This window comes from Leucoraja erinacea, chromosome 6 (assembly GCF_028641065.1).
Source record: "Leucoraja erinacea ecotype New England chromosome 6, Leri_hhj_1, whole genome shotgun sequence".
Classification (NCBI taxonomy): Eukaryota; Metazoa; Chordata; class Chondrichthyes; order Rajiformes; family Rajidae; genus Leucoraja; species Leucoraja erinaceus.
The window spans coordinates 60,186,880-60,200,025 of record NC_073382.1 but is presented as its reverse complement, the minus strand read 5'-3'; the positions used below and the strand labels follow the sequence as shown (position 1 = coordinate 60,200,025).

The following is a 13,146-nucleotide window of genomic DNA, read 5'->3' as shown; positions in this document are numbered from 1 at the left end:
TCACCATTCTAATGCCCCTGTCCCACTTAGGAAACCTGAACAGAAACCTCTGGAGACTTTGCGCCCCACCCAAGGTTTCCGTGTGATTCCCGGAGGTTTTTGTCAGTCTCCCTACCAGCTTCCACTACCTGCAACCTCCGGCAACCACCTGCAACCTCCGGGAACCGCACGGAAACCTTGGGTGGGGCACAAAGTCTCCAGATGTTTCCGTTCAGGTTTCCTAAGTGAGACAGGGGCTTAAAGGTGTGTCCCTTTATTCAGAGGCTGTGCCTTCTGGTTCTAGATTCTCCCATTACTGGAATCATCCTTTCTATGTTCTCTCTATCTAGGCCTTTCATTATCCGGTAGGTTTCATTACATTACATTAACACAATCATACCCAGGATCATTGTCATACACTTCCTCAGGACCTCTTGGGCTCCATCAGCATTGCATACATTTCTTACAAGTTAGTCTTTCCGATTTTTCTTCTATTTAAATTGATATATCATTTAAGGGTGAGAAAAGCTATGGGTTCAATTGATGACATCTTTACGACCTAAAATATCAGGCTGCTTGTTTGCTCCTGGTTTCAGGCTATTGGTATTCCTTCAAACTGAAACCATTGCTATTTAAGAGTCAAAAGGCATGTCCATACACAACCACTGACCTCCTGAAACCGAATCTCACTATTTTAAATTGCTGGCTGAGGTTGTCTACTTGTCATTTTTAAGTACATCTATCTGCAACTTTCAGATGTTATAAAATTGTCATATAAGTCTGACAACTCTTTGGGTGTTATATTTTCATGTAAAGTGCAAATGATTACTAAAACTTATTGAAGCCGTAAATTAATAGAATGGAATTTGCAGTAAAATTATGGGTTAAATTTAAGCCAGGGTTCCTGTTGCGATTGTTAATACCGGCATTTAACTTGGTATGATAATGGGAGTAGTGGAAGGAAGAAGTATTGTTGAAAGGAATATTTACACCTCGTTCCCCAAATGTTTAATTAATATTGCAGAGATTTCTGCCTCCATTGGATTCCTCTGCTCCTGAATGCCAGAGGTTGGGGGAAAACCAGGCAGAAGGATATAAAATTATCAGGCATGGATCGAGGAGGCAGTCAGAACCTTTTTCCCAGGATGGATATATCAAAGATTAGAGGGCATAGCTTTTTGGTGAAAGGGGCAAAGTTTTTAATACAGATGGTGTTGGGTGCCTGGATTGTGCTGCCAGGGGTGCTGTTGAAGGCAGATTCAATAATACAATACTATACAATAATACTTTATTAGCCAAGTATGTTTTGCAACGTATGAGGAAATTCATTTGCCAAGTCAGTCATACAAATAAAAGGCACCAGAACACACAAAACACATTTTAACATAAACATCCACCACAGTGACTCCTCCACATTCCTCACTGTGATGGAAGGTGAAAAAAAAAAGTAATCGCTTCTCTTTGTTCTCCCGCGAGCCTTCCGTTGACGGGACGATCTTGACTCCCGTAGCCGGTGGCGTTTGGGCCCTCCGCGCCGGGAATATGGATATGTAGGGAATGGAGTGAAATGGATCATGTGCAAGCAGATGAGATTAGTTTATCTTGGCATCATGGGTGGCACGGACATTATGGGCTGAAGGGCCTGTTCCTGTGCTGTTCTGTTCTATATTCTTTGCTCTGTGCTCTCTTTTATATATATAGTGAGTTGGCCTCAAACTCTCATTATTAGTCTGCTTGTTCAATGAAGTTCTGAATGAGCAAGTATTTGTGGGCACTCTTTAAATGCTGCTAGCCTTCCGTGGCCACACAAGGGTAAAGTTCATTTATATTGTGAGAATTCATACTTGCTTCTGCCAGGTCTTAAGGTGTGCTTGTGTCAACATAAATCAGGTGGCTGGTATCAAAACAATAATATCCCTGAGTTCCTTCCCAGGATCATCAGTAAATCATTTAATTCATCTCAAAAAGAAGAAGCATTGCTGTATCTATATCGGTGGGAAAGCCCGTGTGATCACTGTCATGCAATTGGACCATATGTAGACTTATCGTGATCTAGTTTGCCTCTGTAAGATGGTCCCCAGCAAACGCAGAAAATAAATATAAAAACTGCTTGCTCTGTATCGGACAGGAGAAAACTTACTGCACACAATCAATAACCTGCTTCAGTGTGCACCATGAGAATCCTCACATCAAAGTGCACCCATTCGGCACATTTGCAGTTTGATGAAATATGTCTCCTGGGCTCCACTAGAGAGCCTTCCAACTAAAAATGTATCTGTAATAATAGTATGTGAAACAAGGAACTCTACTCATAAAGAGGAAAGGACTTAACCTTGACAGTATTTCCTTTCATGTCAACCTGAATGAATAGCCATGTAAGTCTTAAACGTTGCCCCTTTAGCTTATATATTTGCTTTTTATCTTCCTTGCAGAATATCCCTCACAGCTAATTATTGATGTTGAGAACTCAAAAGAGCAAACCATGGATATAAAAGAACGTAAACCCTACCGATCTTTAACTAAAAGCAGACGTGAGAAAGAGCGGCGGTACACCAGTTCTTCAGTGGAAAGCGACGACATCAAAATGCCTCACAAATCCTACAGCTCCAGTGAAACGCTCAAAGCTTATGACCAGGACCCAAGGTTGGCCTACAGTAGCCGTGTCAAAGACTTGGTTCATCAGGAATCGGATGAATATAGCAGACCAGGTATTTTCTTTTTCCAGTTTGTGTTTACTATAAATTATGTACAAAGTACAAGTATAAAGAGTGAAACCAACCTGTTCTGAGGAATAATAAAATTGCAAGAACTAAGATACTGCAAAAATATATATCATAATTTACACTGGAAAGAGATTTTACAATGCGTAACTCAATGTGCTTCTCAGGTGAAAATCGCTTGATAAATATATCCCAATCCGAAAATCTCTTACATGTGTGTTAACATGTATCTATTATGGGAACTAGCACCTTAACATAAGATAAACTATCGTAGTTTACAGTATGTCTGATGAACAATGGCTTGTTCATCAGACATAGGAGCAGAATGATGCCATTCGATTGTGGCTGATCTATTTTTCACTCTCAAGGCCATTCTCCAACCTTCTCTCTGTAACCTTTGACACGCTTACTAATCAAAAACTTTAAAAATACCTAATGATGGTCTGCACTACCGTCAGTGGCAATAAATTCCACAGATTCACCATCCTCTGGCTAAAAAGAAAAAATCCTCTTCCTCTCCATTCTACCATGGACTATGGGTAAATTGGTGAGATAATTGTGGAAAGATAATCCTTGAATAAATGCAGGCTCGAATGAAGTAAGGGTCTTGCAGTTGTGTACGAGTAGTATGGTTGTTAAATGATAATGATTAGAGCAGGAAATAGAAGAAAGATATCAAAATTAATACTGATTGTTACAATTAAGTTATAAGAAAAAGTACAGTGACAGCTAGTATTTTTTTAGGGACAGTGCACACTTGTACTATGTTCCAGCACCTCTAAAAACATATGAGTTAGATTGATGTACGGCAACCTAAAGCATTGCACAGACTACTTTCTGCAAACCAGCATCTTTTTGTCCACTAAAAAAGCACCGATCGTAGGTAATATGGGACCTTTCGAATGCAGACACAGGCAATATTTCAAATAAAAATATTTATTAAAGGCCATGTGATAAAGAATCATATATCCAAGTTTGCTATTGACACAAAGATTGGTGGCATTGTCAGTAGTGTAGATTGGAGCATAAAATTGCAGAGTGACATTGATGGATTGAGTGAATGGAAAAATCTGTTGCAGATGAATTTCAAGACAGGTAGGTATGAGATTGTCCATTTTCGATAAAAATGTATAGATCAGACCAATTTTTTCATGGTGAAAAGCTGTGAATGGTGGAATTCCAAGGAAAGTGAAGGCTCCATTTACAGGCACTCCCCGACTGACAAAAACGCCCACATAAGAAAGCAATTCTTATGCCCACTGCTTTATTTCCAAGTTGCATGTCTTGATAACAGTGCGCGACTGCGCATGCGGCCATTTCCGCATGCCAGCCAGCTGTTCTCATGGGTGCTCCCACGTCAGTGCTGCCATGTGAACTCCTTGTCACAGTTGCCACGTGGTCTCCACGTCGGAGCTCCCATGTGGTCTCCACGTCGGAGCTGCACCGTGGTCTCCACGTCGGATCTTCCCCGTGGCCTCCGCATCGGAGCTGCCCGTGGTCTCCACGTCGGAGCTGCCCCGTGGTCTCCACGTCAGAGCTGCCTCGTGGTCTCCACGTCGGAGCTGCCCCGTGGTCTACATCAGAGCTGCCTCGTGGTCTCCACACCGGAGCTGCACCGTGATCTCCACGTCGGATCTTTCCCGTGGCCTCCGCATCGGAGCTCCCGCATGGTCTCCGTGTCAAAGAGTAAATTTAAGTGTGCACAGTAGCACTTCCGTTTCCGACTTTCATACCAACTGACTTACACAAGGGTCCGCGGGAGTAACCCTTATGTAAGTCGGGGAGCATCTGTACACAGCTCACACAATTGAATTAGTTCATGACTAAACAAAAAATATCACTAAACCAATACGAGTAGTATTAATTATTGATCTAGAATAAAACATGAAGAAACATTTTATATATCCTTTCAAGTTTAGTTTTTAATTCAGCGTGAAAACTGGCCCTTCTGTCTATCGAGGTCGTGCAGACCAATAATCAACAGTACTTTAATTCTATCCTACACACGAAGGTCAATTTACAAAACCCAATTAACCTGCAAACATGCACGTTATTGGAAATGGAAGGAAACCGGAGCACCCTGCGAAAAAACCCACACGGTCACAGGGAGAACATACAAAGTCCATGCAGACAGCACCCATAGTCAGGATCAATCCCTGGTCTCCAATGCTGTAAGGCAGCAACTCTACCGCTGCACCACTGTGCCACCTTGGATAAACCTCTAGTTATACTGTATTTGCAAAAGCATTTACTGTTCTGGGTATTCTTAATTGACATATTTATTGGCTTTGGAAAGAAATTCAATGCAAATTCCTGTGAATATAAATTACACTTGCATTCCCCAGTGTATAGGAAGTTGAAACATAACTTAAAACTGAGAATTTAACAATTGTGACAGAAAGTTGCAGGAAATACAGGACATATTTATATTAATGGGGGAGTTTAGCACACAGGCCTTCAGAGAAAAGAAACGTTCTTCACTCATATATCAGCGGAATGTGGAAAATGGCCCCAATGAAAGCAATGGACGTGAGCTCAATTAATAACATTAAGTTTGAAGTGGGAAATTCTTTACTGCCTAAGACTGTAAATGGACAGAGAGCCAACACAGGAAAAGATGTGGACCAGCCGTGACCTTATGGAATCGCAGGTTTGAGAAGATGACCAGTTTAATCCTGGCTCTGTATTCCAATGAAAGAATATGGTACATCTGACAGATCAAACAAATAATCCTGCAAAACCATGCTGTAGATAAGCAGGATCATAGAAAATACTAAAGTCCAATGATTGTAGTGTAATAGTAGACTTCACTGAGACAACACACAGAGTTGGCATGTTTCTAGTGATCACAAAGTTTCAAAGCACTGAAGAGTACGGTCTTATCTTGGCCTGAAATGCCCATTGCCCTGGTGGCACTGATCCTCTCTTCCCTCCACTGCCATCTTCAAAATGGCCCTTTGTCCAGAGACCAACCACCATTGTTGACTCTTTCCTCTCTGGTTCCTGGTCTCGGGGTCAAGCAGGAGATGAGCCTTGGATGACTCCAGGTGGGTTCCCGGTTCTGCAGCTGCTGAGCCAGGGAGCTCCAACCACCCCATGCGCCTTGCTGGGAGCTTCATGGGTAACCCTAACTTACAAGACTTTGCATCTTACTGGGAATTTATAGAGAATAAACAGCGGCCATTGAAACATATTTGAGTGGGTTTAAGGTAATATGAGAAGTTTAACTGAAATTCTTTCTGGCTTATTTCTGGCTCTGTGTTCTAGTGAAAGAATATGGTACATCTAACAGATCATACATTGAGTAAGGAACATAGTTTGGGCTCAGACAGGATGCTGGAGTTTTACATCTGCAGATTTATCATGAACAAGGTAGATGGAATCAAAGCTGCAGGAAACATGATGGATTATAACAGGAGGAAATAACACAAATCTCAAGTTTGTTACAAATTACATTTGCATCTATGACAGTAAAAATTCTATTTTGACTTTCTGTGGATTGATTACAGTGAGGAATAAAATTGCTTAAGTATCCCATTTTAATGGAGGTTGTTGTCAAATAACGAAACTACTTCTGAACTGAAAATATGGATTTCATTTTAAACGAAGCCAATCGCAAAATGTGTTTGCCAAATTTTCATTTGCACAAATTTAAATCAATAATTTGACATCTGTTTGGACTTTTGTAAAAGGCACAAAATGAGATTCCATGAGAATTGAATGAAACTTGAACAATTAACTAACAGAGCAATCTGCTGAGCCATCCAAACCAATCTAGAATGAAGTATAAAAATTGACCATCTCTTTACTGTGAAAAATTACATAAAAATTGTAACTGTAGCATGTGAACATGTCAAATAATTCCAAGTCTAGAATTTCCCCCAGGGGGAAGTATATTGGATGGAGTGAAGAGACTGCAGACTTAATTTGACTGCCAATCCACAATCAAAGCTCCCAAAGTTTGACACAAAGCTTGCATCTAGATTTTAAATCATCGGGACATAAACCTTGAAAAAGACTATTCATCTTTTTTGAGCTTATTAAACTGTCATTTCCTCAAACGATGATGATGACAGTGATGATGATGCTTTATTGTAACGTACTTGTGTATCTAGGCAAAGTGAAATTCCTTGTTTTGCTTACAATCCTGCAAAAGACATACTATAGATAAGCACAATTAGAGAAAGATCGAAAGTGCAACGATTCCTGTGTAATAGTAAAGTTTACTGAGTCGGTGCACAACGATTTGCCATGTTTCTTGTGCGCACAGTTCTCAAGAGTGCAGCATCTTGGCTTAAAGGCCCGTTGTACTGGTAGCACCAATCTTCTCTTCCATCTGCCGCCATTTCGAAAACAGCCCTTTATCCGGTTATCGCCACCAACCCCCTCCACTCTGCTCCCCATTCCCGGTCTTCGGGGCCGCGCAGGAGACGAGCCTCAGACAACTCCGTGTAGGTTCTCGGTTTCGCGACTGGCCAGCCAAGCTGCTATCTAGGTATGGAGAAGGGAGCTTCAGTCGCCCCTGTTGGGAGCTTCACGGGTAATCCTAACTTGCAATACTTTGCATCTTACCGGAATTTGCAAGAAAATAAACAGTGGGCAGTGAAAAATGTTTCAGTGGGTTTAAGGTAATTTGAGGACAGTTTTACTGCAATGTATTGCCTGCAAAAAAAAATAACGGCGGTCATAAAATGCATGAATTCGGGTGGTTTCACCGAACACGTACTTTTGAGATGCGGACAGCTTGGTGAAATTTTGTTTCCAGGTTGACTCTTGGTCAAGTGGATCAGCCAAGATTTATTCAGCTCGGAATCATTTTGATAGTTTTTTCTCTGCTTTGTTCCAAGGTCATTATTCCCTCTGAGCTGATCAATGGGTGTTTTTATGTTGTCAATGGCTTTTTTTTTAATCATTCCCATAATAGAATGCACTAAACTGCACACTCTACTCTTAAATATCGTTGAGCCAATGTTCAAAACAAATCCATCATTAATTCCTTTGCATTCTTTGTCCCTTACTGAAAACTCCCGAAAATTAGTTGTAAAGCTACTGAATTTTGAAACAAAGAGCTTTTTGCAGCTTTCCATCATGCCAGTAATTTCTAAGAATTGGACATGTACTACGTAATTTTTTAGAGATTACAGAGTAGAAACAGTCCCTTCGGCCCACTGTGTCGATGCCAACCACCATTCACTCGTGCTATGTTATCCCACTTTGGTATCCTACATACAAGGGGCAATTTATAGCAATTTATAGCGGCAATCTACAAATTGATCAAAAACACTGATGCCATTTTTCAGTTTTTCATCACTTACGTTTTTCCAGATCAATATGCATCTTACTTGTTGCTGAAAAAAATTGCATTTAAAATAAGCTCGATGATGGAAATCTCTAGTCTGTTCCATCAAACGCAGATAGAAAAAAACTCCTAATGATTCATTGGCTACTCCTGTTGAGTTATGCCCTTTCTAAAAGGGCACTGAGGACTCAGGGTATGAAATCAATTTATCTCACAGCACTTATTGTGAAGAAGTTTGATCTTTAGACGTTTGCGGCAGTATGTTTTTTTCCATCATAATTTATGACAAAACTTTCTGGAGACAACTGCTAAAATTGAGATTCATAGCAGCTAGAGCATTTAGAGCATGCAAAAAAAAAACTCAAAATGAATGTTGATGGTGCCACACATCAGCAAAATTAACCTGAACTAGCGGTTCAAAAGGACGCCAGAACTGCTGAACCCTTGGAATAATCATTGAATGCTAATTGTTTATTTTGCTCCCTTTCTAGAAAATAAACCAGTATTAAGCAGGTACACACCTTGCTGGTTTATAATCAGTATCAGACTTGAAGAAGACTATATTTTAACATCTTGTTTTCATTTTATCGAGGGAGACCATATCTGCCATAGCCAATTCGGGTGACAGGGAGATGAAGAATATGATAAAGAGTGAAAGATTTATCTTCCTTCCTTTCTCTATCAAATTTCCTTTTATCTCTGTTCCAAAAGATTAAATCTTTATTTCTCTTGATTTTATATAGACAATGAGGTCTGTAGCTTTTAGCACAGCTGGAAGATAGTACACTGAACAAAATTAAACTGATTCCGAGCTTGACATCCCCATATTTTTCTTGAGAATTGCTTTGCTAGTGTTGGAAGTGAGCATGATATATTTTCATTTTACACATGAAGTGGTGTGTGGAGGTCAGTTCAGGAGCATCTAACTGGTTGAAGATAAAAGCTACCTACTGAAAGGTTCAGTCACATTTAACCAATTTCACTAGAAAATAAGGCATTGTTTGCATAGGACACATGTTATTAACATGAAATCGGACAGGGATGAAAGAACCTGTGAACTGAAAAATGTCACCCAGCTCTGTGGTGAGTGTTGTGAAAGTAGCATCTCGTCCTATAGGTTTTATGATATTTCTGCCTTTGCGCATGTTGTTACATTAGAGTCATGGAGCGATACAGCACAAAAATGTGCACGGTGGCCAGGTCCATGCTGACCATCAATCACTCATTTACGCTAATCCTATATTCATTCCTTTTCTATATCTAAGGCCGAGGAATTCTTATGATCTGGTATGTGCGTGCAATACGGCACATGCACGTAAATCAATAGCCTATACATGGCCCATAAAGGAATGGTATAATATCTTGTGATCTGTAAATTGGATTCATACAGAGTTGTAGAGCACAGAAACGGCCCCATGTCCATGCCGACCATTTTGCCAATCTACAATAATTTAATTTGCCTGCATTGCGACCATACCCTTCTATGCCTTGCCTGATTATGAATGTGTCTGGATGCCTCTATAAACGTAGTAATTGTATCTGGTTCCATCACCTCTTCTGAAAGTGCATTGCAAATATTAACCATTCTCTGTGTAAACAAAAAAATCTCCTCAGATCCTCTTTAAAACTCTTTCCTTTTGCATTAAATCTATGCTCTCTTGTTTTTCAAACCCTTTCTGTGGGAGGGAAAACAACTTGAACTATCTCCCCAACCTTTGCTCCACATAATGCAATATACTTCTATCAGGTCATCCCTCTGTCGTCTTTGTTCCAAGTCTGGCCTCTACAGTCACTCCGTATAACTAACATCCTCCAATCTAGGCAACATCCTGGTGATTCTCCATGGTACTCTCCACAGTGCAATGACATCCATCCTATACTGACCAAAACTGTATGGAATATGCCAAAAGTAGCATAACCATTATTTCATAATGGTTGGAAGTTATGCTACAACTTTGTTTCATGCCCCAATCTATGAAGGCAGGTATGCCATATGCCTTCTTTACTACCTTGTCAACCACTTGTGCTATCATGTTCAGCGAATTATAGATTTCAACCTCTTGGTCGCTCTGTTCATCTCCATTCCATATTGGAATTACTGCCATTTATTATAAATACCCAATCTCTAATATTTGTTTTATTTTGCAATGGACATTGTCTTACGTAATGCTGCTGCCATACATTTTGCAAATGATGCACTGTTGCTTCATTCTGCTGATTCTTATTATCAAATGCTTCATTTATGTTGTTTCGTTCCTCAGCTTAGCTTTCCAATCCAGCTACATTTGTCACAATCTTTCAGGCTGAATTTGATATCTTAACAAAAACGCATCTTGACGGTGACATGTGTTTTGGTTCTTTCCTCTACTTGCACTTTCAAACTGTTGAAATGCAATGTGACAAGCATTGCTTGCATACCTATTGATTATGATGCCCCCTCTTTTCTTCCATGCAACACCATTGTACATTTCAGCATTTGCCAATCCCTCTTAACAAAGGTCAGCCTTGGAGATCTTGTGGGTCAAACTTTGCATGGCACCGCGGCCTTGCTGAAGTCTGTGCAAACAGGACATTATTCACACACTCTGATATATTGACAAATGATTTTCACAAGGAAATTTGCCCAGCACTGTACCTGAAATGTATGTGGGAAATCTTTCCTATCTTCATTCTTTTTATTTACGCCTTTAGTGCTGAAACAAATTTCATCCTTCAATATCTTTTATCCATCTTTAGTTTAGCTTTGTTATACTGCACGGAAACAGGCCCACTGAGACAGCGTCGGCCAGTGATTCTCATACACTAGCATCATCCTACATACTAGGGAAAATGTTATTATTTTACCTAGGCCAATTGACCTACACACCTGCACATCTTTGGAATGTGGGAGGAAACTGGAGCAGCTGGAGAAAACCCACGTGGTCACTGGGAGAACGTACAACCTCCTTTAAGACAACTTAAGGGGTTGGACAGGCTAGATGCAGGAAGATTGTTCCCGATGTTGGGGAAGTCCAAGACAAGGGATCACAGCTTAAGGATAAGGGGGAAATCCTTTAAAACCGAGATGAGAAAAACTTTTTTCACACAGAGAGTGGTGAATCTCTGGAACTCTCTGCCACAGAGGGTAGTTGAGGCCAGTTCATTGGCTATAATTAAGAGGGAGTTAGATGTGGCCCTTGTGGCTAAGGGGATCAGGGGGTATGGAGAGAAGGCAGGTACGGGATACTGAGTTGGATGATCAGCCATGATCATATTGAATGGCGGTGCAGGCTCGAAGGGCCGAATGGCCTACTCCTGCACCTAATTTCTATGTTTCTAACATGCGTAGTCAGGATTGAAACTGGGTCTCTGCCGCTGTAAGGCAGCAACGTTACTGCTGCGCCACCCCCCATCTGTTTAAGTTGATATTTTACTCGCCGCATCTTCCAGTAAAATAAATCTTTTGTCCAAAGTTTGACCTCTTCGCAATCTATGACATCCTACCTTTGAACTGTCACCTCTCACTGGATGTGTGCAACTGGAGGTTTTATCATCTGACCTTCTTTCTCCAGATAACTATCCCAGTTACCTTCAAAAATTATGATCATCATTTATTTACACTTTTGCGTTCCTTTGTCTTCCTTCACTGAAAAACAATCGAACAATGTCCACAGTGTTTCCGAGCCACTATTCATTCTTTGCCGAAGTTCATCCAGGTTGCGAAGAAGCTACTATTTAAGAAACTGTTCGAGGAATAGGAACATTTGTTCAGTACTATCAACAATAAATAGATATATTGATTCACCACAGTTATTTATGTTGTTATCTCTGGTGCTGAGGTAAAGTGGGGAACTCTGCAACAATAGTAATCTTAATTAAGTAAGAGAAAAACATCAGCCTGTACAAAGCCAGTGTATTTTTTTTTTTTGATTTGCTGAATGTTGTGTTTCAGGAACAAATTTTTCTCTGCGCGAGTTGGGCCTGACTGAAGCAACACCTCATCTCACTGCTGGATATCATGCAGAACTCGGTCTGCCTCACCGTGGATATTCCCTGAGCACAGGCTCCGATGCCGACACAGAGACGGATGGAGTCATGTCTCCCGACAATGCTATGAGACTCTGGGGGAGAAACGTGAAATCCTCGCGCAGCTCCTGTTTATCCAGTCGAGCAAATTCCGCACTTACTCTCACCGACACTGAGCATGAGAATACAGAAAACGGTAAGAAGCCAAAGGCAGACTTTTATTCCCCAATTTTTTAATCGTGGTTGGTCATTACCAATTGCACTGCAGTAGTACCTGTTGATTGATGCAGTTGAACCAGACTGTGCAGTAATTTTATTGCAGCCTCTGAGCTATTTCCATGTTCCAGAAGTTTTTTTTCCTCTGAGAAGCAACATGATATCAAACACATCATCACAATCCCTGCATAGGGCTTCTATTACAATGAAAATAGTGTGCCTTTTGCTGTCTTCTTCCCTGGGCAAAAAAACCCAATGTATTTTAAATTGAAGGAGAAGTTTATGCTCTATCATATATACCGGTACTTGATGATATTATGTCCTAAACATTTAGTGAATAGCCTGCTCAGTTTATTGAGGTTTGGTTGTTTTCACTTTGTAATAATACACATTGTTCAATGCCTTGCAACTGTATCTTTTGACTGGTGGCAGACCAATATCCCTCTGGGATAAATAAAATGGTACTGTATTGTATTGCAGCACAGTAGCGCAGCGGTAGTGTTGCTGCCTTACAGCGCAAGAGACAAGGTTCAATCCTGACTATAGCTAATGTCTGTATGGAGTTTGTACCTTCTCCCTGTGACCTGCATGGGTTTTCTTCAGGAGCTCCGGTTTCCCCCCATACTCCAAAGCTTACGAGTTTGTGGGTTAATTGGCCTGGTAACATTGTAATATTTTCCCTAGCGTGTGTAGGACAGTACTAGTGTGCGTGGTTGCTGATTGGTGTGGACTCGGTGATCGGCCTAGACTCGTTGGGCCGAAGGGCCTGTTTCTGCACTGTATCTCTAAACTAAACTCGACTAAACAATGGCTAAAACCAATAGGTTATATGGATGGGATGTTAAATCAGCCAGCTCTCTCCTATATTGGCGAGATAGCAGTCCTTTCTCTTTGCATTTTGTTCCCTCCATCAATATTATGCAAATA

At 40.8% G+C, this 13,146-nt stretch overlaps 1 protein-coding gene across 5 annotated transcripts in view; it reads left to right on the top strand.

Annotated features, from left to right (window-relative positions):
• tenm4 (teneurin transmembrane protein 4) overlaps positions 1-13,146 on the top strand; it is a 531,769-nt gene that overhangs the window by 163,394 nt on the left and 355,229 nt on the right. For all 5 annotated transcript variants that reach the window (XM_055637190.1, XM_055637189.1, XM_055637191.1 and 2 more), the window contains exons 2-3: positions 2,412-2,687; positions 11,930-12,199. In XM_055637190.1, the coding sequence (XP_055493165.1) occupies positions 2,462-2,687; positions 11,930-12,199 (496 nt within the window). In that variant the 5' untranslated portion in view covers positions 2,412-2,461. The remainder of the gene's footprint in view (positions 1-2,411; positions 2,688-11,929; positions 12,200-13,146) is intronic.